This window comes from Lycorma delicatula, chromosome 2 (genome assembly GCF_047948215.1).
Source record: "Lycorma delicatula isolate Av1 chromosome 2, ASM4794821v1, whole genome shotgun sequence".
NCBI lineage: Eukaryota > Metazoa > Arthropoda > Insecta > Hemiptera > Fulgoridae > Lycorma > Lycorma delicatula.
The window spans coordinates 76,453,342-76,477,706 of record NC_134456.1 but is presented as its reverse complement, the minus strand read 5'-3'; the positions used below and the strand labels follow the sequence as shown (position 1 = coordinate 76,477,706).

At 29.0% G+C, this 24,365-nt stretch overlaps 1 protein-coding gene across 1 annotated transcript in view; it reads left to right on the top strand.

The window, feature by feature from the left end:
* Positions 1-1,461, top strand: part of LOC142319896 (uncharacterized) — a 143,255-nt gene extending 141,794 nt beyond the window's left edge. The window contains exon 20 of the mRNA XM_075357569.1: positions 139-1,461. Coding sequence (XP_075213684.1) covers positions 139-271 — 133 coding nt within the window. The 3' untranslated portion in view covers positions 272-1,461. The remainder of the gene's footprint in view (positions 1-138) is intronic.
* Positions 1,462-24,365: the final 22,904 nt, after the last annotated feature.

Sequence of the window (24,365 nt, the reverse complement as noted above, 5' to 3'; positions counted from 1 at the left end):
TATGAAGACAGTGCTGCAGAAAAATTGTCCGTTGTTTAATATTCTCTATTGGAAAGTCTTTTTTTAAAGTAAGAATTAAATTAGTTCATGCAATATTATAAACAGTTAGAAAAATAATATTCACTCTGTTTTTTACAGTTTTATGTTTAGAGCACAATGGCCCAGTATATCATGGTCTACAGATGAAATTATACTTCATGCTCGATATGGTCTTGCAGCTGTCTTGCTCGTTGCAGCTGTTGCTGTTTTCTGCTCATCATTATATATATAAGTATATATTGTACCTAAATGTAATTTTGGTACCATATTAAATATTATATAAAGAAGAACTTATCTATAAAAAGACAAAGTATTCAAATGTGTGAATGTGTTTTTTAATAGTATAATATACATATTTCTTTGTTTTATTCGTTATCCTATTAAAAAATAATATTAATATCTTGAAGATGTGAATCAGTTTAAATAAGTTGGTTGGTGTTAATTTAAGTTAAAAAGATTTTTCTTAGCCTTTCTGATTTTAATTAATTTTACTAATTTTGTTCCTACTTATTGCTGTACTGTTGTTTACTTCTGTATCTGAGTTCAAAGGAAATAAATGAATCAAGTTATGACTAGATAGTTTTGGACTGAAATTAATTTACGGTTGGGTAAAAATTTTTTAATTCAAGGGATTTTTAATTGTTTTTTAATGTAACAGTCTGTTTTGTACAAAAATTTGAATTTTACTCAGGTTATAATTAATATCTTGAAGATGTGAATCAGTTTAAATAAGTTGGTTGGTGTTAATTTAAGTTAAAAAGATTTTTCTTAGCCTTTCTGATTTTAATTAATTTTACTAATTTTGTTCCTACTTATTGCTGTACTGTTGTTTACTTCTGTATCTGAGTTCAAAGGAAATAAATGAATCAAGTTATGACTAGATAGTTTTGGACTGAAATTAATTTACGGTTGGGTAAAAATTTTTTAATTCAAGGGATTTTTAATTGTTTTTTAATGTAACAGTCTGTTTTGTACAAAAATTTGAATTTTACTCAGGTTATAATTTAAGTCATCATTTTTAGCGTTGATTATTCATTGGTTCTTTTTCTTTTTTGAACCAACTTGAATGGGGCAAGACATTTATGCTTCATTTCTTACATGAACAAAGAAATAATTAAAACATTTTATTAACAAAAGAAGTAAAAGCAGTAATTTTGTTAAAACTATCTAATCTTCTTTTGTTGTTTTGATTAGATAGCTTTCTTTTAAAAATTTAATGTTCTGGATATCTAAGCTCAATGTAGTTTATGTCAAATTCATTGTTACTCTTGATTTTAACACAGAATTTATCAATCTCTCTCTAACCTTTCATGTATATGTTGTTGTAAACAGTTCTTTCTTGTTCTGAGAAGTGATTGAACTTTTTTTTTATACACTTAAAATATAGTTGCTCATTTATTCATAAACAAAAAAAAAGGTTACCAAAAAAATACAATTATACTATATATATATATATATATATATATATATATATATATATATATATATATATATATATATATATTAATTTATTTTCACTAATGGGAGTGAAGGTCTGATTTCCCCTAAAATTTATAGCTACTTCCATTTATGTGTAAAATTTGAAGTTTAATTTTTTGTCAAATTAATCTGGAAATTATTCTTATCATTTGGCTTGTATTAACTTTATTTCTCACCACCTTTGAAATTTATGTATTTTAGTGTAATTAACAAGTTTGTTAATTATGCTGTCATAGTGTATGATTGGTTATTTGATTATTTTTACAAAAAGATTTTGTGGGACTACAGTTCAATTGTTAATTAAATATGGAAATAAAAAAAATTATTTCTTGATTGAAATTTTTGTAAAAAGTAATACGCTCATATTTATCCGTGTCAAGTAAATTTTACATTAATATTTTGATAAGCCCTAAACATTTACATATATAATTCAATTTTAAATCTTATTTCAATGGTCACTGCATTAGAGCATCTCAATATTTTAATTTTGATATGTTTTTCTTCGACTTGTTTATTTAGCTTTTGTCAATACTCTAATTTTTTATCCATTAAAACATTTTATTCTCCTTGTGTATTGTTTTTATCTTTTTTTTTCCTCATACCTATCAATTACATCCATTTTCATATTGTGTAAAGAAGCAATATATTTACAGGCATTTACTTCTCAGATTTTTTTCATTAAAATAGTTAAATTATAACCAGAAGTTTTGTCATACCTGTGAAAAAATGATGGTTTGATTTTCAGAAAAGGTGCTTATTTGTGTACAGCAAAAATCGTATGAATTCTATTCAGTATACAGTATGAGTTACTGCAGGTTTACAATCACTAACTTTGCATAACAGATCAGCTACAATGAAGTCCCAACAACCACTTATTCGTTAAAAATGTTGATTCCCATTATGATTTTTTTTTCTTGTACAGATGTGAAATTTGTGTTTTTATTTTTTTCTTTTAAATATGCATCCTTCATAACATGTTACCTTTACTGAATCTCTGTATCCCTGAAAAACTTTTATGTTCTCCTAGGATCATAAAAAAATTCTTCTTATTTTTTTATTATGTTCTAGTTTTTCTTTTCCTTTCAATTTAATTGATTATAATACAAAAGAAAACTACTTATTTGCCTTGGAATCCAAAATCTGTGTGATGTTTTGACATGGTGTACTTGAGATTATAATTATTCCTGATTATCATAATCATACATATTTAGTTCTGTATTGTGAATATTTAACAATAAGCATTATAATGATGTATCAATGAATAAGTAGATTATATTTAACCGTTTGCTGATTAAAATGTAATTTTCATTCTTGAAAAATAATTGTTGCAGCTATTTTTGTAATTCTATACTATAAATTGTGTTTTACTGGCAAATTTTTGTTAGGTTTCATATTTTTAAGCATTCTGATAAAACTATGAATTTTTTATTCTTGGAACATTGCAGGGTCTAGGCCTAAATATCAAATTGCTGCCAAGACAAGACTCAGAATCACATGTTTGCATTCCTATTTCTTTTACCATTTGCATAAGCCCTGGCTGATATCCTCAAGATTTAGCATTGTTCTAAAATCTGGTAATGAATGAGATGTTATATATAGCATTCCCTTTGATTATTATGATGAGTTGTGAATGTATGTTAAGTGTTTTCATTGCTTCTTTGTCTTCCGCAGAACTTTATGAAGACTAATACTTAATATTTTACAGATATTTTACTAGAAGTAGTGTTAATAATGTAAGTGAAGTATTATAAATAATTTACTAAAATATATTTTGTAATTAATTGTAAGTACCTTTAAAAAAATTATTTTATAATATAAAATAAAAAAGTCCATAAATGTGATACTTTAAAAATAATTCTTAACATTATTGTATTATTCAATAGCTACATAGTGATGTCAGAATTGTGCTATTTGTAAATCTTTGACTGTGGAAAAAACTACCGATTTATAGTCTGTGCAAAGATTAGTAAACAGCATTATGCTATACAACAATGCTACCTCTTTAATGATAACTATTCTTTGTCTTACTTACAAATATCCTCCTCTCTATTTCCTAACTGTTTTGATGGCTCAGGCACTAAAGAAGTGATAGATGATGTATGGAATGTGATTAATGTTGTCATTACATTTACTAGTACATGTTTGTGTGCATGTATGCTGGCAGAAAGAGTAATAAACATAAAAATAATAAATGATCCCTTCCATTTGTGACATTCACCCATTTGTAAGTGAACATTATAACACTAGAAGCTGGCAGCATTGTTGTTTATAAGACTGATGCTTTATCTAAGTTTTGCAAGTGCTGTAGCAACTGATAGAAGTTTAAGGCAGCTTGGTTAATAAGAAAGTTAAGTATGTTACATTATTAATAATCCAACTGAGTTGGAATCTGTTGGCTGTTCAAAAGACCAAATGTGTTGATTGTTCAGCAATCAACAACTAGGTCCATATGGAGATGAGAGAACAATGTGGTCACAAATCTCTTTGTGTTCATGTACACACATATACTTTTCTTGGATTCCACTTTCATGCAAATTTTTAGAATAAAATTTGGTTTTTCACTATTGCATTTTTTGGTTTTTACTTTGAATTATAATTATTTTACTTTTATTTTGTGTAGGTTAAATACTTAAATTAATTAATTCTTTGTGTATGTAAAAAAATAACAAGCCTGAGTACATGAATTGAGAAACAAATAATAGAATTTTTAAATTAAAAACTAAGCTAGAAAAAATATTTTCATAGAATAAAATCATAATAGTAAGCAGAAATATTATTTAATCATCATTCTTAGGAATAATTATCTGTAACTTTATGGTATTGGTAAACTGGCTACAAAAGCCAAAATTGGTGATTTGTTTAATAAATTAATTATTTTACGTAATCATTGAATATTAATACTGTAATAATTCATTAATGATAATTTTATTTGAAAAAATACCTGTTATAAAATAACCCCTTCTAATTACTTGGTTTAAATAATGTGATCAAAGTATTTTGAAGAAATTGATAAAAATTCAATTGAAATTAAGTCATTCGTTATAGATATTGCACATAACCATTTTCAAGTGAGTAAGATTTGAAAAAAATTGTATGCTTATAATAATAAAGAAAAGCTTAAGCTTTCCCCTAACAAAAAAAAAATTACACAAAAAGTGCTAAAAATTTGGTAAGATAGTAATATTTTATAAAATAACTTTTTTTTTTAAAAATAATTTTACAGTTTCTTAATATTTCTATGATAATCTCATTCTATTATTTTGTACACCTTAAGTTATATTTTTATTATATTTATGTTATAAAACTGTATCGGTTGTAGATCCCTGACATGAAATGGCACAGCTATTCGCAAGACCACCTACACAAGGCTTTACTAAGGAAAATAGGAATGAAGTGTTTCCTTCTTCATTGAGCTTAATATACTATTGTGTATCATCATTGCTGTCTTTATTAAATATATTAAGAACATTTATTCTAGAAAGGATAGAATTTTCTTTTATGTCTCGGCCATCTCCATATTAAAACAACCAGAAAGTATAAAACAGATTTTTATATCATCAGGAATTCTGTTCTGTTTGATAAAGACCATATTGTTATATTGAAATTTAAAAGATAAAAAACAAATAAGCCATATTCTTCTGTTAATCTATGAGCTTCCATACTGGATTCAAACTATGTATAATATATCTATTTATCAAAATTATAGTTATTACTGCAATTCCCTTTATTGATGGAAGATGCATTTTTGTTGATTGTAGTAAATGCCAAGCATATCAAGGATTTGAATCCATATACAGACATACATTGGTTTTGGTGTTTGAGTATTTGGAGCTGATTCTATGTGTACATGATGTATTAAATTCAAATATGGCATTAGTTTTTGTCTAGAAGCTGTAGTTTCTGATATATAAAAAAATTGTAAATTATGTTACTCTATTTTAAGTTGAACCTGTGGATCAGGGAAAAAACACTAATATTTTTTATTATTTTATTTATTTTTTAGAAAAATTAAAGTAACTTAAAAATTATATACAATAAAAAAACATTTGCAAAAAGAAAATTCTAGTAAAACTAAACTATCTACAGTCTTAAAGAAGAGAAAAAAGTCACTTAACACTTTTGGAAGCTTCTTTTGCATGACATTCTTGAATGAACCTTCTTAGAACAGTTTCTTTTCAAATTCCAGTAGTAATCTGTCATCATATATGTATCCTTCCTTGGTAGTGGGTCTTCTATAGTTTTTATGTCTTGGTGAAATTTTTCACCTTGTTCTTCACTGGTGTCTCCTAAATTTTCGGGAAAACGCTCCAAGTAGCTATGTAAGTAGTGAACCTTTATGTTTATATTATACTCAACTTGTCTAAAATTTTTACACAAATTTAAGACAATTTTTAGATAAATGAGCATCTCATTTACTAGCTCAACATAATTTTCAGCTTTGTGGTTGCCCAGAAAATTGTTTACAGCCTCAAAAAAATGACATCCATGCTTTTTGCTCAGCCTCATTCATGAAATCTACAAAAGCTGGTTCCTTTATGAGCTGTCTTATTTGTGGGCCATCAAAAATTTCCACCTTTCAATTTTTCTGTACTCAATTCAAGCGTTTTTCTTCCTATGTACGCAAAGCATGATCCATTCTTTTCAAGAGCCTCTACAAACTGTTTCATTAGCTCTGCTTGTTATATAATGGAGGAAAGATGATTTTCTCTCGTCCAACTAAAGGCTCATTAATAACATTCTTTCCCCAACAATCATTTTTTCTCTCTTAGGCTCTCTTTTAGGCTATCTTTTTTTACCATGTGGTTTTTTTTTCTCTGCAATTCAGAGATACAAGAATCAAGAATATTTTGTGTAGCCACTTTGTTGTCCAAGGAGAAAGTTGAGTATTTTTATGTCTACACAGATTTCCCATTGATTTTCATGATACTTAATTTTTTCCAAGACCAAAGCTATGGTAACATATTCTTCTTTCATTTTTACTGAGTGAGCAATCTGTATTGATCCATATTTGTTGCCATTGTGTAGAAGAACACATTTCAATCTTCACTTAGAGTTGTCAATAAACAGGTTCCAGTCATCTGAAAAATATTCAGGAACACCCATTAATTTCTACGAATCCTCTAATATCTTTACAGAATACAAGATTGTCTTCTTGAAGGAAGAATGGTAGCAGATCTTTTTCTCTTGTACGGTAAAACGTGATTTGGTTCCATGTTCCAGTAAATTCTTGTCATTCAACCTTGAAGTAAGTAATTCAGAAGTTTATTTTGAAAGGTTGATCTCTATCAAGGTCGGTTATTCAGCTTGGTTGAAACATTGAGGACAAGACGAATTGAGGATGATGAATAATCACTGTCGCTTTGTTGATTTGTATCTGAAGGGGGTCAGAAGTATGAAGTTCATCCTCACAGAGTTCTGCTAGCTGGTGAAATGTTAGAATAGGTGGGGAACCCCACCTATTTTCAGTTCCCCATTTGAGTGGGGAACTGAGCATCTTGCAGAGGCTAAATCAAGATACATCCACATGTTGCGGTTGTTTCGATTGGGGGCCGTAATGTGCACTATGCAGAAATAACAGGCATCAATGTGATTTCTCTCCATACCATAGGTACACTGAATTTAAGATTTTTCATTTTTCCAGTTGTCCATTGTTGCAAGTGTTCCGTACATGTTTTACATACAATATGAGGCACCCAGATTTTATCCTAGTTACCAAGCTTAACATCAAAATATCCAAGATACCTATTTTTATAAAGTCAGAAACCTGTTCTTTGAAGGTATATTCGCCACATTTGTTGCAAAACACATCAGGATTATTAACATAACTTCCTTGACTTGAACTCATTCTTCCTATTCACTACACAACACAAGTACACTAAGTAAATTTTTCAACAACTCTTGTAACAACACGGTGGAAAGTAACCAACTGATGACGTGCTGACAGCGAATCAAGTTGAAGGCCATACACATAACAGGACATGCAGATGCTTGTTCCATCTATCAGATTTCTGTAGAATTAATTGAAGTTTGTTGAACAAATTACCAACAGATAGCAGCACTAGTTAGAAGAGTGGTGTTATGTATATGGAGCAGAGGGTTGAAAAAATTGTTACATATTTGTATCCCCTGTGCTCATGGTTATTATATAAGGTTATTTTATAAGTATGATTTAATAATAAGTAAAATATAATTAGCTTGCAGTTTGTTGTAAAATGAAGGGTGATGATAGGAGAAATATACAGGAACCAGTGTCTATATAAATTTTACGTTAGACATATTTTAATGTATTGATTAATACAACCATTGACCAATGGGTTTGCTGTTTCTAAAAAGGTATAGCTGATAGAGAAAAATGGATTTCATATTTAGATTCAACGTCCCAATTATAACTATATATATATATATATAGTCACAACTATAAATAATTATATTAATAATATAGTAATAATATTAATAATATAGTAATAATATAATATATTATATACCAAAGAAAGCAGGAGCAGATAAATGTGAAGAATACAGAACAATTAGCTTAATGAGTCATGCATCAAAAATCTTAACTAGAATTCTGGACAGAAGAATTGAGAGGAGAGTAGAAAAAGTGTTAGGAAAAGATCAATTTGGTTTTAGGAAACTTATAGGGACAAGGGAAGCAATTTTAAAGCTCAGATTAATAATAGAAAGAAGATTAAAGAAAAAACCAACATACTTTGCATTTATAGAAAAGGCATTCTACAACGTAGACTGGAATAAACTGTTCAGCATTTTAAAAAAAATTAGGGTTCGAATACAGAGCTAGAAGAACATTGCTAAGATTTACAGGAATCAAACAGCAACAGTAATAATTGAAGAACATAAGAAAGAAGCTGTAATAAGAAAGAGAGTCAGACAAGGATGTTCCCTATCCTCATTACTTTTTAATCTTTACATAGAACTAGCAGTTAATGATGTTAAAGAACAATTTAGAACCACAGTAACAGTACAAGGTGAAAAGATAAAGATGCTATGATTTGCTGATGATATAGCAATTATAGCTGAGAGTAAAAAAGATTTAGAAGAAACAATGAACTACATGGATGAAGTCCTACGCCAAAAACTACCGCATAAAAATAAACAAGAACAAAATGAAAGTAATGAAATGTAGTAGAAATAATGAAGATGGACCATTGAATGTAAAATAGAAAGAGAAAAGATTATGGAGGTAGAAGAATTTTGTTATTTAGGAAGTAGAATTGCTATAGATGGACGAAGCAGGGGCAATATAAAATGCTGAATAGCACAGTCGAAACAAGCTTTCAGTAAGAAATATAATTTATTTACATCAAAAATTAATGTAAACATGTTTGAAAGTAGATGTTTGGAGCGTAGCTTTATATGGAAGTGAAACTTGGATGATCGTAGTACCTGAGAAGAAAAGATTAGAAGCTTTTGAAATGTGATGCTATAGGAGAATGTTAAAAATCAGATGGGTTGATAAAGTGACAAATGAAGAGGTGTTGCGGCAAATTGATAAAGAAAGAAGCATTTAGAAAAATATAGTTAAAAGAAGAGACAGACTTAGAGGCTGTATATTAAGACATCCTGAAATAGTCACTTTAATACTAGAGGGATAGGTAGAAGGGAAAAATTGTGCAGGCAGGCAACGTTTGGAATATGTAAAAAAAATTGTTAGGGATGTAGGATGTAGGGGGTATACTGAAATGAAACGACTAGCACCAGATAGGTAATCTTGGAAAGCTGCATCAAACCAGTCAAATGACTGAAGAAAAAAATTGTATATAATATACTAATTTATTAATAATTAATATTAAATAGTTATAACTATATATATAGTTTTAAATTCAAGGCACAAAAAAAATTTTTTTTTTTAGATCTGTGAATCTTCCAATAGAAAGGTAGAGATGTTATGAAGGGCAATATGTTTTTCACAACTTTAAGGAATACTTCATACTCCCTAAATGGAATTTTTTTATGGCTGTGACATGTAAAGAGCACTGAGGTAAAAGATTCACCAGAGTTGCTCTATCTACAAGCAATTGTATCGCTTTGATAATAGAGTGAAGATTCACTTCTTGGAATGAATATTAACTATATTTTTGCCAGTTTGCATGTTTTTACTGTGTTAAGTTATATATCAATGATAAAAAATAAGTGATTGGTAAAAAGTGTGATAAGAAGCATTTTTTTATATACACGTGTATTTAACAATATTTTCAGAATGCTCTCAGTTTAATTGTAATGTATTGACCAAATTATTATGGTATAATTTTGTTATATTAGATGCTACAGAGTAACAGACTGCTTTCCATTGATCTGACACATAGATTAATGAGATAGGAAAATATAGCTGGTTAATTACAAGTCTTAGGACGTTTGAAAGCCAAGTCACTAGATATACAAGTAGCTTAATGATGTTAATAATGTTCATATTTTAACAATATCATCTTCATTGCTTTTGAATATGTTGTGAAATGGTTAGTTTAGAACAACAGCATTGTTAGGTGTTTGAATGTTATATTTTTTACAACAGTTTAAAATTGTTTATTTTATATCACTGTTAATGTTTAGAACTGATGTTAAAAGTTATTTAATAGAGTTTATAATAATGTGTATACAAAGAATTATTACTCAATGTGTTTTATATAACTTTTAGTAAACACATTAATCATCCAGATCTGGTCTTGTTATTGTTATTAACTATCTAAAAAATGTTTAATATAGATTAATTATATTTATTGTATCTTTTAAACATTTTTTAATACAACTGAAGTTTGTTACATTAATGTTTCAGAATTTTGTAAATGTTTGCTTCAACAACTGTTTTTCAAGTACAGAGATATGATATGGAGGAAATATATCTATTTTCAAACAATCAATTTTCATGTGTTTTGTATTATTTAAAACATAGTAAAAATTTTTACTATTAATATTTCTTACTGATATTTTTACACAATATTATTTTGCTGCTGGTTTTTTTATATCATATTAATATATTGTGATGTTACTGTTAAATTAAAAAAAAAAATTGTATTATAAAGTTGTAAACAGAATTATTAGGGAATCTCACAGGTCAGGGTGAATTGAAAGGTAGAATGTTCTTCTAGATATTACTTCTTAATACGTTACTTTCCCAAACATTATCATAATTCCTCAATAGCTTACAATAAATTTTTATTCTGATGCTGTGAAATATATCATTACAGTTCACCTACTCTTATGACTTTCAAAAACCATAGAATGAAATAGGTCTCATGTGCAATCATAACTTCCAACTAGTAATAAATTTTTATTTTATAAATTGATGCGTAAGATGTTGATAAATTTCAACATTTTGTATGCATTTATGTTAAATTGCTAATATAATCAAATGATTGTTGGATAGAATAACATATATAGCACTGCTAGTTTTTTTCATGAAAATGTAACAAAATCAAAATTTTAGGGAATCTAGAAAAGATGGTAAACCACAATCATTAAAAGCTCTGTAGATTGATTGTCTTCTTCCTCTAATTTTCCATTTTCATACTACCTATTCTTTAGATAAATTCCATAGTTATAGGGATAAGAAGACATCATGCTGGTTATATTTGTGGCATCATAACCAATTTTTAGTAATTACCTGATCAACTACTATCTGTAGTTTAGTGGCCCTGTATGCCTGTAGAACCGTCCAAGGGTGTAATCATCAGACCTTTTAACATCTAATCTATGTAAATAAATTTTTACAAAGTGTTTCTTTAAATGTTAAAAAGACTTTTTTAATTTCTCAACCTTTTTAAAGAAGGAAATTGTTTTCTGTCCAGGTCAGAATATGTTCTGAACAAGCTAGTAATTGGCAGTTTTATATTGCAGTCTTAATTTATTGTTAACAGGGTAAAGACTCCAACATAACAACAAGGAAATATCACAAGTGTAATGTCTGTTCTGAACCTGCTTGTATAATTTTGTGTGTAAATTTAGTGCTAGTAAGTACTTAGATTAAGACAGTAAGTACTGCAATTGGAAAACTAGTTTGATCAGAATTGTGGTGGGAGTAGAGTGAAATTGTTTTTTTTTTTGTTTTTTTTTTTGTACTGCTGCTATAATAAACCTCATTCATTCTATTAAATCAGTAGTTATGTTTTATTATTCTACTATCATAATTAATTAATATTATATTTAAAATATCATTCATTTTCTTGTCTTTTCCATCAATTACAAAATTTTTATCTTGTTTAATGGATGGAACAGAATGAAAAATTTTGTCAAACACTGTTCTTTCTTTTTACTTCTTTGTTGTAACGAAATTTGTTATATGTTTAATTATATTGACTAATATTACTTTAATAATATACTTTCAAGTTGAATTCCTCCTGATCATTACTGATGTTAGTTACATTTATAAAAATGTCATTGTGATATAAATCAATTAATATACTTATAATACTGAGAGCTGTGCAGAAACCTATTTGTAAAATCTCAAAAGCAGATTTCTTGTTTACTATATGCTAACTGCAGATACTTAAGTTCATGATTATTATTTGTATTATTGATCATGCCATTATAGATATTATCCTGAAATTACATCAGTTTCTGTTGAAAGAGGATGGAGGGTATCAGTGAAATGAAAATTTGTAATGCAAAAAGATTGAAGAGTTGAGTGACAAATTGTATTATATAGGGAGGGATAATTACTGAAAATTACTGTAAATTATTATAGAAAATTACTGAGCAGGGTCTTGTGGTAAAGTAAGTATTTCTGTTCCCTAAACCAAAATTGTATTTCATTATGAATACATGGTGACAAATTGTCCTTTACATAAAGGACAATTGTCCTTTGAATACATGGTGATCAAAGTTCAAATTTATTTATTAATTTATTTTGGTATCAAATTTTTTAATAATATTGAGAAAATAATATAAGTACTTTGAGAATTGTTTAATATTAATATAAAAAATAGTAATTTTACATTCATAGAAACACAACAGGTTGTATTAAAACTCAGTAATTAGGGAAATCACTGAAAATTGAAGTAGTGAGAATCTAGCAATGTGCTGCCACCTAGATTTACTATTACTTTCTTATGAAAATGAAAATTATTTCAAATTAGAGAAGCAAGAACCAATGTTTAGAAGTTTTTCATACTTCAAGTATTATATAGTTATAGAACTATAAATTACTGAGCGAACTATAAATGAATTCAGTGAAATATTTTTGATTTATTTCTTTCTAAATCCATCATGCTTAATACATTTTCATGTGAAATCAAAACAATATAAATGTTAGTTCTGACTATATCTTCATTAAAAAAAAAAAAAATGTATCCAATATAATTAATAAGCAGTTATAGAATTTTTAAAATACTGTATTATATACCTCCAAAATATTAATTGAAGTGATTATTATTAACTGTTAGTTGAATTTATTGTTTTTATTTTTCATAAATTCGTGTTTTGTTGTATTAAATGTTAATAAATCCAAAATGTTTCAGTTTTGTTATTTTTGTTACATGAACTATTATAAAATTGTATATTGTATCATTAATTAAGGTACAATCATGATTAGAGACCGGATTATATGCATTTGAATATTAAGCCCATTCTCATCAGCTGTTACATATTTTCCTTAAAATCTAGTGATGATGTGCATATTTTCACTATATTTACAATATTTTTTAGTAGGGTACCTAGTTAATAAATTAATCTTACGTTGTACCTAGCCAAACCTATTAGCCGCATGGCTCTTAGAGCATAGTTAGCAACCGCGCGTCTATTGTTTTGGTAGGATAATATTATTATGAGGTCAAGTAAAACACAGACTTACGCGAGACAAGGATGGTTGATATCGTTCTAGCATCACGCACGCCTACTGCAGCACTCCCACTAGGCAATTAAAACGCATGTCATTGTTGACGCGCTCAATGCATCAGTTAAGTTTTTTACTAATTTGTGCAAAGTTTAATATGTACCATGTCTCCCAAAAAATAAATGTGTCTCTTTGTGGATAGCTGACTATCCTGGAACATTTACATACGACGAAATGATTTATATTGTCGAGTTTGCGAGAAAAATATTTCGTGCAAAAAAGGTTTCAAATAGACCAGCATGTTAAGACAAGTCTTCATATTGCAGGATTGTAAAAGAAAGGCCCTTGACAACAACTTATAACAGTAGCAAGTAGCAGTGAATTCACTTCCAAAAAACTACTTTAGCACATGGATTTATGAGAAGCTGCTTGCAAGTAATAATCCTCTTCACAAACTTAGAAATCCTACCTTCAAAGATTTTCTGCAAAAATATTTCTTGTATCAAACTATACCAGATGAATCAACATTATGTAAAAATTACATAACAACAATCTGTCTACATGTTGTGGAAGAAATATGCATTAAACTCAAGGATAGTATTTTTTGGATTTCAGATGACGAAACCGACAGTTGCAGCCATTACATTGTGAATTCAATTGTCTGTTTATTAAAACTAGAGCCTTCTTCCTATTTGGTGGCATGCAAAAACCTTGACAAACCATTCTATGATCGCCAGACTTGTGAATGAGGATATTAAAAAAATATTTCCTGTATTTTCTACAGATGAGAGAGTGTTTATACTTTTCTCAGATGCTGCTCCCTGTATGATCAACACAGCCAAAGCCTTCCTAGTGTTTATCCCACGTGATGTACTTTGCTCACAGAGTTAATCTACTCGCTGAAGAAGTACGATCCACGTTTGGGAATGTAAATAAAATGATTTCATCTACAAAAGAAAGTGTTTTTTAAGGCACCTGCTCACAATAAGGCCTATAAAGAAAAACTGCCAAATGTGCCTTTACCTCCCGAACCAGTGGTAACTCAGTGAGAAACATGCATTAATGCTGTATTGTTTTTCAATGAACATTTTGAGGGCATCAAAGGTGTAGTAAACGACTTCGATAGTGCAGAGACTATGGCAGTTAGTCAGCCCAAGGAAGCATTTAACGATTCTAGTATAAAAAAAATATAGCTGTGATCAACACTTTTTTCCCACATAACTGTGCGTATTAAAAAGTTTGAAACTCACGGTTTGCGTTGACTGAATCTATTCAGTTAATGAATAAAATCCGCCAAATGAACTCCATATTACCCAAAGTATTCCCATGTAAACTTAAAGAAAAATTTGAAAACATTTTGAACAATAACCCAGGCTTAGAACCTTTAACCCACCGGGCTGGTCTAGTGGTTAACGCGTCTTCCCAAATCAGCTGATTTGGAAGTCGAGAGTTACAGCGTTCAAGTCCTAGTAAAGCCAGTTATTTTTACACGGATTTGAATACTAGATCTTGGATACTGGTGTTCTTTGGTGGTTGGGTTTCAATTAACCACACATCTCAGGAATGGTCGAACTGAGAATGTACAAGATTACACTTCATTTACACTCATACATATCATCCTCATTCATCCTCTGAAGAATTATCTAAATGGTAGTTACCGGAGGCTAAACAGGAAAAAGAAAGAAAGCCTTAGAACCTTTATGTCAAATTGATAGTTTTATTAATGGGACGGGTGAACTTTTGCCAGAAACAACAAATACTAACATAGCACCCAAATTCAAATACTGCCCATTTACCACAGTGGATGTGGAACAATCTTTTTCTACTTATAAAAATATTTTGAGTGATCAAAGGCACAATCTTACTACTGAAAATTTGGAACAGTACCTAACTGTTTACGTTTACAAAATAACTAAATATTAAATAATTGTTAATTATCGAATTTATCAGTACATTATTCAACTACTTACTAATCGTATGCTGATTTTGAAATAAAAAACAAACTAAAAATTAATTTTTTTTTTTTATTATTTAAAGTTGCATATTTTGACACTTTTCATGCATATTTTAAGCATTTTTCATGCATACAGCTTTTTATGTTGTATATAATCTGGTCTCTAGTCATGATATTATCAGCCACATGCCTATATAAAATCTAAATGTTTAATCCAGAAAATATCATAAGTTTCTCTACATGTTAGCAAAGTCCAGTTAAAACTCAATTATCCCTGCTGTATAGGGAATGCTACAGAACATTTTGAAATCTGATTAGTTCTCAGTCCCAACAATAATAAACTGTCAAACAATATTAAAAAATTAATTCTAACTTTATTTAAGTATTACTTATTAAAAACCTGAAAACTCAGAAAGAAAAAGCTGACAACACAGTTGTAGGACTTTCCTGCCATATGGCTTTTTTTTGAAGTATGGCTTACACACACAGCTCAATTTAAAATATTTATCATTTTATTTAAATATAATATATTTTGGTTATATTAATTAAAACGAGCACTCATATCGTATTTCATTTGAGCGAGTGATGGTACTAGCAGCCACTTTAAATATATTCATTTACTTAATTCTACCGCTCACCTGTGGTGTTACAACACAGCTGGTGCTGGAGGCTAAACAGAAAATGAAAGAAATATGACTACAGTAGCTGTACGTCAGTGCTACACTAATGCTTCTTGTGGTGAGAGGAGGTACTAATGACACACTCTACCCACTTAGCCACTAGTCTATTTAGAACCTTTTTTTGGGGTGGGGGTGATTTTAAGAAAATTTTAATTTTTAACATATGTGCCTAAGAAAAATAAGACCTTAATTAGGTGAAATCTTGAGATACTGATGGTGACCTTGTTATACAGCCCCACTCCCTTGACCTTTTAAGTTGAAAATTGAATGGCATCAATGCCCTATATATAAGAGTAATCTGGCCAAGTTTGGTCAAAATTGGTCTAGTAGTTCTGGAGATATAAGGTGATTTAGAGACAACACCCTGAACACGCACACAAACATATGAAGATCTGGAAAATTTCCATTGGGTTTTTTGGGTTCCTTAGGTGTCAAAATGTAAAAAACTGGTGAAAACCACATATGCTGAAATTGGACCAATTACCTACCGTACTTTACCTTCTACAGCTGTAGCAATAAGCGAGAAAGTAAAACTTTAACTTATGATTTTATATTTATTAAGAATTCAATCTGTGTTATAGCCTTGAATGAAATATAAATAACCTGACTAAGATAAAGGTAGAGTTCCATAAATTTTTTGTTAATATATTCATTATTATGTAATGTAGGAGATTATTTTTTGAGATAAATATTGGTTTAGTGAAACACTAGGTATATACTCAGTTTATTGCAAGAGTACCCACTCACACCAGTTTTATTATGTTGATGAAAATTATACCTGGCTTTCCTGAGAAGTGAATGCAGTAATCTTTGATCAAAAGCTAGGTAAACTCTAAATCATTTTACCAGTCTATTTATTGAAAATTTTACCCTTACTTGGAACCACAAATGCTAAGTTAAAATCATAAAGCCATTACATCCTGTTCACAAGTAAAGGTAAAATTTTATTTAATAAAACATAATTCACTAAAACTAATATTTATGGAGCAGCTAATTAAAATATTTTAATGGTCATCATTTAGGATTATTTTAAGTAAAATTTTTAAGCTTATTTATTTATTTTGTAGCTGTTGTAAGGTAAATTGAAATATCTCAATCCATTTTTAAGATTTAAATTTTTATTGAAAAAACACAAAATGGTTGACCAAGAGAAAATGAAGCAAGATAGGGAATCTGACCATATGAAGCATGATAGAGCATTGGTCCTGTTGAGTCCCCTGGCTTCACTGTGTTCAATTCCTTATGACTGAGAATAATACTGATAAATAACAATTAAAGCCTGTTCAATTTATAAAAATTATCAGTTTCTTCAGAGCAACAGTTTTATCAGTACAGGGCTCGAAACTTGCTGAAGTATGCGGGTTTCAGAATAGTCAGCCCCCATTTTAAAAATAGTAGTTACAGCTGCTTACCCCTCCTTTATATGGGTAAAAAAAGTATTTTGTTATTAGCGTTAAATAATTATTAGCATTATTAAACTTTCTCCAAAAATGTTCTCTTTGTCTTTTTTGACGATCAGAAAAGTTACTTTAAAGGTGCGACAGTGTATGGCGTACATCCCTTTAGACTTGCCCTTCACTTTCAAGCGCCTCCTGTTTCCACTTAATATTGCTTCTTCAATGACAATAAATAAGTCACACAAGAGCAGATGCATCAAGTGGCTGGTCTACACTTGTAGAGTCAATGTTTCTTGTATGGGCAACTGTATATCGCTTGCCACAGAGTCTCCTGTTGTAACTATCTTGTGTGTGTATTATGAACAAAGTCTGAAATTGTAAGCATTGCATAGCATTTTTTGGTCAGCGGTTTGTACAAAGTCCATAATTACTCATTTTTATGGACATTGTGCAAGCTTCCTTTGCACAAAAAGGAAATATAAAGCTTGAAATGGCAATTTTGAGAGCTTTGGACAGAAATCTCTGTGCAATGTTGACTATGAGTGTGTACCCACTTGTACCAAGCTTGAAACGGATTTCACTTTATGGGGTCAGCTGCAAAATAGGTACACAAAATGAGTAATAATAATAATCTTTATTCCACAAAACAAGCAGATTACAAATGAAAATAAAATTATTACAGTTATAAATTCTTAATACATAAGCTTAATAGACATACAACCAAAAAATATAAAATAATAAAAGTAAACAATTATTATATAATCTTGTGAAACCCCCTATAGTAATAACCATAGGGGATAGTTTAGGTACCCCCTATAGTAATAACTGTATTGGAGGTTACCATCCATTATTTTTCAATGAGAAAAATAATAAACTAAACATTTATTGAATAATGGTCAAGTGTGGATTTCCACGTGGATATAAAAAATAAGTACACGATACAAGTCTTGCAGTACTAAAATTTCAGTTAGTCACAAGATTAAATTTACATACATACAGATTAAATAAAAAAGAACCATAAATACAATCCAAGAATACAGTGATAAAATTGAAAATGAAATTAATCCTAAATAAAAAAAATTGAAAGATAAATAAAGATGATAAAAATAAAAATTAATAAAAATATGAAACTTTTAGTCATCGATTCCATCACAGGCCAATCAATTAAAAAAATCTCAACATCTTCAATTGACAACAACCAATCATAAATTGATAGTGAAGACCTTTTAGTCTTCTACAGATTTAAATTCCCTTGGTAAGTGATTAAATATTTTTGGCCTACGTATTAATAAAAACATTTAAATAACTCAATTCCTGGCCTACGAGGAATTACTCTATCTGCTTGCTGCAAAGGCCTCGTTACCAAAGTACCAAGGTCCTATCCTGTTTACAGCCTTCATAATAAGTTATTAGTATTCTATAGAAATACATATGATGCATATACATATAAGAAATACATATAAGGCCTGTGAATAATGGGAAGGATGCATATTCGTTAACTTTTACCCAATATTATACATACTACATGCTTCTGAGCAATATAAACAGATCTAAAAACACTGTAGTAAACTCCACCCCATACTTTAACCTTGATTCCACAAAAGTATAAGTGATTTCAGAACTCTAACAGGGCAATATTTTTTTAAATAATAGAATTTATTTATACAAACCCATAATTGCTTTTTGAGATTAGTAATATGAACATTCCAAGATTGTCTACTGTCCAAAGTAATGCCCAAGTATTTCACAGATGTAGCATGTGAAATATCCTCACATGAACAACCAGTATTCACCTTACATCCCAACGAGTGATATTTAATACATCAAAATTTTCTCTGATACTTTGCAAACTGATGCTCATATAATTTATCTTATTTACATTTAATGAAATTCCATTCTTTAGAAGCCACCATCTTATGATCCTCAGGTCAGCCTCCATGTCATTTTTAATTCCAGATTGAGAGGATGACACATAACAAAGTGCTGTATCATCTACAAAGGTGGTCGGTCATGTGACCTCGAAAAGAGCCTCAACTTAATACATACAAGAAATAGCACCGGTCCAAGTACAGATCCTTGGGGAACCTCATAAATTACTTCGTCCCCCCTTACTAACTACATTATTGACTCTAACTTGGTATCTATCACTCAAATAAGACTTAAACCAGTTATTGCACACGCCTCTAATTCCAGTTGCCCAAAGCTTTTCTAATAACTTATCCCATTCAACTACATCAAATGCCTTTTTAAAATCCAGGAATAAACCTACTGTCCTGCTGCCATCGTTTTTATTATGAATCAAATTAGATATAAAGGTCAATAATGCATTTTCAGTGCTTTTACCCTTTCTAAACCCAAACTGATTCCCTCTAAAAAAATTTATATTTTCTAAATAGTTAACTGTTTTTTAATAAGTTTCTCCAATAATTTTGAAAGGACTGGCAACAACACAATAGGTAAATAGTTACCAAAAATTTTCCTCTCATTATTTTTAAAAATAGGCACTACTATAGCTTTCCTCATTTGAGAAGGGAATACTCCTGATTCCATATTTAAATTAAATATATAGACCAAAGGTTGACATATTATATCCGCCACATTTTTTATTGTATTTACTGCCAACCCATCTATTCCAGCCAATTTATTATTTTTCATAGATTTTATGATGTCAAGTAATTCATTAGCATCAGTCTAATAAAAAAACATAGAATTCTTAGGAGACTACTCCCTAAAAAATTTACCAAAGTCACTTCCATCAGAATCATTTACATTGTCTAGCTCTGCTTTAATTTTGTGTGGTATTTCTAGAAAATACTTATTAAAACACTGGGCTTTCAAAAAATTATCACTTACAACACTCCACTCCTCAGATATTATATCCCCTATTATATTATATTATATCAGATATTATATCCTATATCCTTACGTTTATCTATATTATTATTATTATTATTAAGCTTATTGACTACATTCCACTGGGACTTAGAATCCTTACAAATACCTAGAATTTCATTAAAATAAGTCTGTTTAGACTTTTAACTGGTCACCTTAAGATTTAATGTGTGTAATATAATACTGGAGCAGCCTATTATTCCCAGGTTCATTCCTTACCTTCTTATAAGGAATAGTACATTTTTCTAACTAAAGTAACAATTATCCAAGTTTTCAAAATTTTATATTTATTAGAGTTACGATAAAAAGTAGTCGCCATAAAAACACAATCAGAAAGATAAGTGTAAAAAAATCATATGCAGTGTCAACATTTGTGTGCTTATATAAATTATTCCAGTTTATATTCTGCAAAGCTTATCTAAATTTAGTAAGATTTATTTTTGATTTAATTACATTTTTATCAGTTATTACTTTCTTATTGATTATGCTTTTATCAATGTATAAAACAACCACGGAGTGATTGGTTATTCCATTGTCTAATACATCAACAACAAAATAATCATTGTACATAGGCTTATCTATAATTCTTAAAGCTAAATTATCAATACACGTTCCACTAGCTCTACGAGTAATAACATTAGTCAGTAAATGTAGACCGTGACTGTCTAACATAAATTTATATTTTTCAGTCATTAAATTATCAGACAAAACATTCAAGTTAATATCCCCAGCAAAAAACATATTATTATCTCTAGGATTCAGTAAATAAGAATTAACCTCCTTTATACAAATACTTTCTGGGTAAAAATTAAAACACTAGAAACAAACAATAACGTAATCAAAATTCCCATGCCTACATTCAAGTCTTAATCCATCTGCAGATAATAATGTCAAATTGATAGACTTGCAGTCAATTTCTTTGTTAACAAATGCAGTCACTCCACCTGCCTTACAGTTATTATTACAATTATAAAAACAAAAATAATCCTCAATCTTATATTTGTACATTTCATAATTGTACGCCCAAACCTCTGTTAATAAAATAACTTTAGGCATACTTACCATTCTACTTAAATCTTCTACAAATAAATAAGAATATTTCCTTAAACTACTAATATTTTAATGAATTAAATAAAAATGTTAATCACTACTTACACTCAATGTAAAACACAAATAAATCTGTCAGAAAAATGTGTAAACAAAAATACAACTCCTCTTCTCTCTAAATAATTCAACAAAGAATCAACATCTTGTAATGACTTAAGCACTATTTCCTTAGACACAGGGCTTCCTTCATCTTTCCTAATCAGTATTTTTCCATATTTTATCCAGAGATATTTGTAAAACTTATTTTTTTTGATAGCCTTGGCAGCACCAAAAACTCTTCTTCTTCCAACGCTAATACTCTGATTTATGTAGACCGGAATGTCATCCTTCCTATCCATATGACGCTTGGAAAGGATTCTCTTGATTTTTCTTTTCTAAATAAAGCTCTGCTTTAATTTTGTGTGGTATTTCTAGAAAATACTTATTAAAACACTGGGCTTTCAAAAAATTATCACTTACAACACTCCACTCCTCAGATATTATATCCCCTATTATATTATATTATATCAGATATTATATCCTATATCCTTACGTTTATCTATATTATTATTATTATTATTATTAAGCTTATTGACTACATTCCACTGGGACTTAGAATCCTTACAAATACCTAGAATTTCATTAAAATAAGTCTGTTTAGACTTTTAACTGGTCACCTTAAGATTTAATGTGTGTAATATAATACTGGAGCAGCCTATTATTCCCAGGTTCATTCCTTACCTTCTTATAAGGAATAGTACATTTTTCTAACTAAAGTTAGAAAAATTATGTGTGTAATATAATACTGATTTAATGTGTGTAATATAATACTGGAGCAGCCTATTATTCCCAGGTTCATTCCTTACCTTCTTATAAGGAATAGTACATTTTTCTAACTAAAGTAACAATTATCCAAGTTTTCAAAATTTTATATTTATTAGAGTTACGATAAAAAGTAGTCGCCATAAAAACACAATCAGAAAGATAAGTGTAAAAAAATCATATGCAGTGTCAACATTTGTGTGCTTATATAAATTATTCCAGTTTATATTCTGCAAAGCTTATCTAAATTTAGTAAGATTTATTTTTGATTTAATTACATTTTTATCAGTTATTACTTTCTTATTGATTATGCTTTTATCAATGTATAAAACAACCACGGAGTGATTGGTTATTCCATTGTCTAATACATCAACAACAAAATAATCATTGTACATAGGCTTATCTATAATTCTTAAAGCTAAATTATCAATACATGTTCCACTAGCTCTACGAGTAATAACATTAGTCAGTAAATGTAGACCGTGACTGTCTAACATAAATTTATATTTTTCAGTCATTAAATTATCAGACAAAACATTCAAGTTAATATCCCCAGCAAAAAACATATTATTATCTCTAGGATTCAGTAAATAAGAATTAACCTCCTTTATACAAATACTTTCTGGGTAAAAATTAAAACACTAGAAACAAACAATAACGTAATCAAAATTCCCATGCCTACATTCAAGTCTTAATCCATCTGCAGATAATAATGTCAAATTGATAGACTTGCAGTCAATTTCTTTGTTAACAAATGCAGTCACTCCACCTGCCTTACAGTTATTATTACAATTATAAAAACAAAAATAATCCTCAATCTTATATTTGTACATTTCATAATTGTACGCCCAAACCTCTGTTAATAAAATAACTTTAGGCATACTTACCATTCTACTTAAATCTTCTACAAATAAATAAGAATATTTCCTTAAACTACTAATATTTTAATGAATTAAATAAAAATGTTAATCACTACTTACACTCAATGTAAAACACAAATAAATCTGTCAGAAAAATGTGTAAACAAAAATACAACTCCTCTTCTCTCTAAATAATTCAACAAAGAATCAACATCTTGTAATGACTTAAGCACTATTTCCTTAGACACAGGGCTTCCTTCATCTTTCCTAATCAGTATTTTTCCATATTTTATCCAGAGATATTTGTAAAACTTATTTTTTTTGATAGCCTTGGCAGCACCAAAAACTCTTCTTCTTCCAACGCTAATACTCTGATTTATGTAGACCGGAATGTCATCCTTCCTATCCATATGACGCTTGGAAAGGATTCTCTTGATTTTTCTTTTCTTCATCAATTCTTCCTTGCCAGAAGCTCTTACAAATCTCACGAGAATACTGAAAAAGAGCACCTGCTCTTTTTTCAGTATTTCTTCTTTGTACTCGATGACAAACATCAATCATATTATTCTCAATGGGAAAAGTAAGAGCCCTACCGACATCTTCAATAATTGAAATCAATTTTCACCTTTAGTTTGCAGTAATCCATGTATTTCAATATCATTCCTTGTGGAGTACTGTTCCAAATCTTCACATTTAACTTCAAGCTCCAGATTTTTCTTTTTAGTTGACAACACTTCAGTAGTAAGCTCTTCAACCTTCCTGTTACTTTCCCTCGGTTGTGCCTCTTGATCATCTAACTTCTTAATAATTGTGCCTATTTTTTTGTGACAAAATTTAATTAAACCGCCTAAATTTCTCTCAATTTCTTTTACTTCACTTTTAAAATCCTTAATTAAATTAAATACATCTTTCAATATAACGTTTTTTTAATCCACATTTTGCAACATAATACTTAACCTTTTTTTCTTTGAACATTTTTCACATTTTAGGTTTTATTTCCCTCCTTTAAAGATTTAATATCTCCTTGCTCATATTAACATTTAACCTTCTTTTTTACATGAGGAATGATATCTTGAAGAACAATCACTGCAAACAATTTGAAGTAGCTAATGTAAAATTACTATTTATAATCACTATTTATAATCACTAAAGTAAATATTAAAGTTTAAACTCAGATAATAGCACAAGCTTATCTCTCCACAACACAACTGAACTGTTTGATTGTTCATGACTAACTGAATAATGAATAAATGTAATTTTATATGTTATATAATAAATTTAATAATGAATAAATGTTTATTATTATTTTTAATTAAGCTAAGTTAAGAATATTATTATTAAAGTAAAAAATTATAAGTAAGAAAATAGATT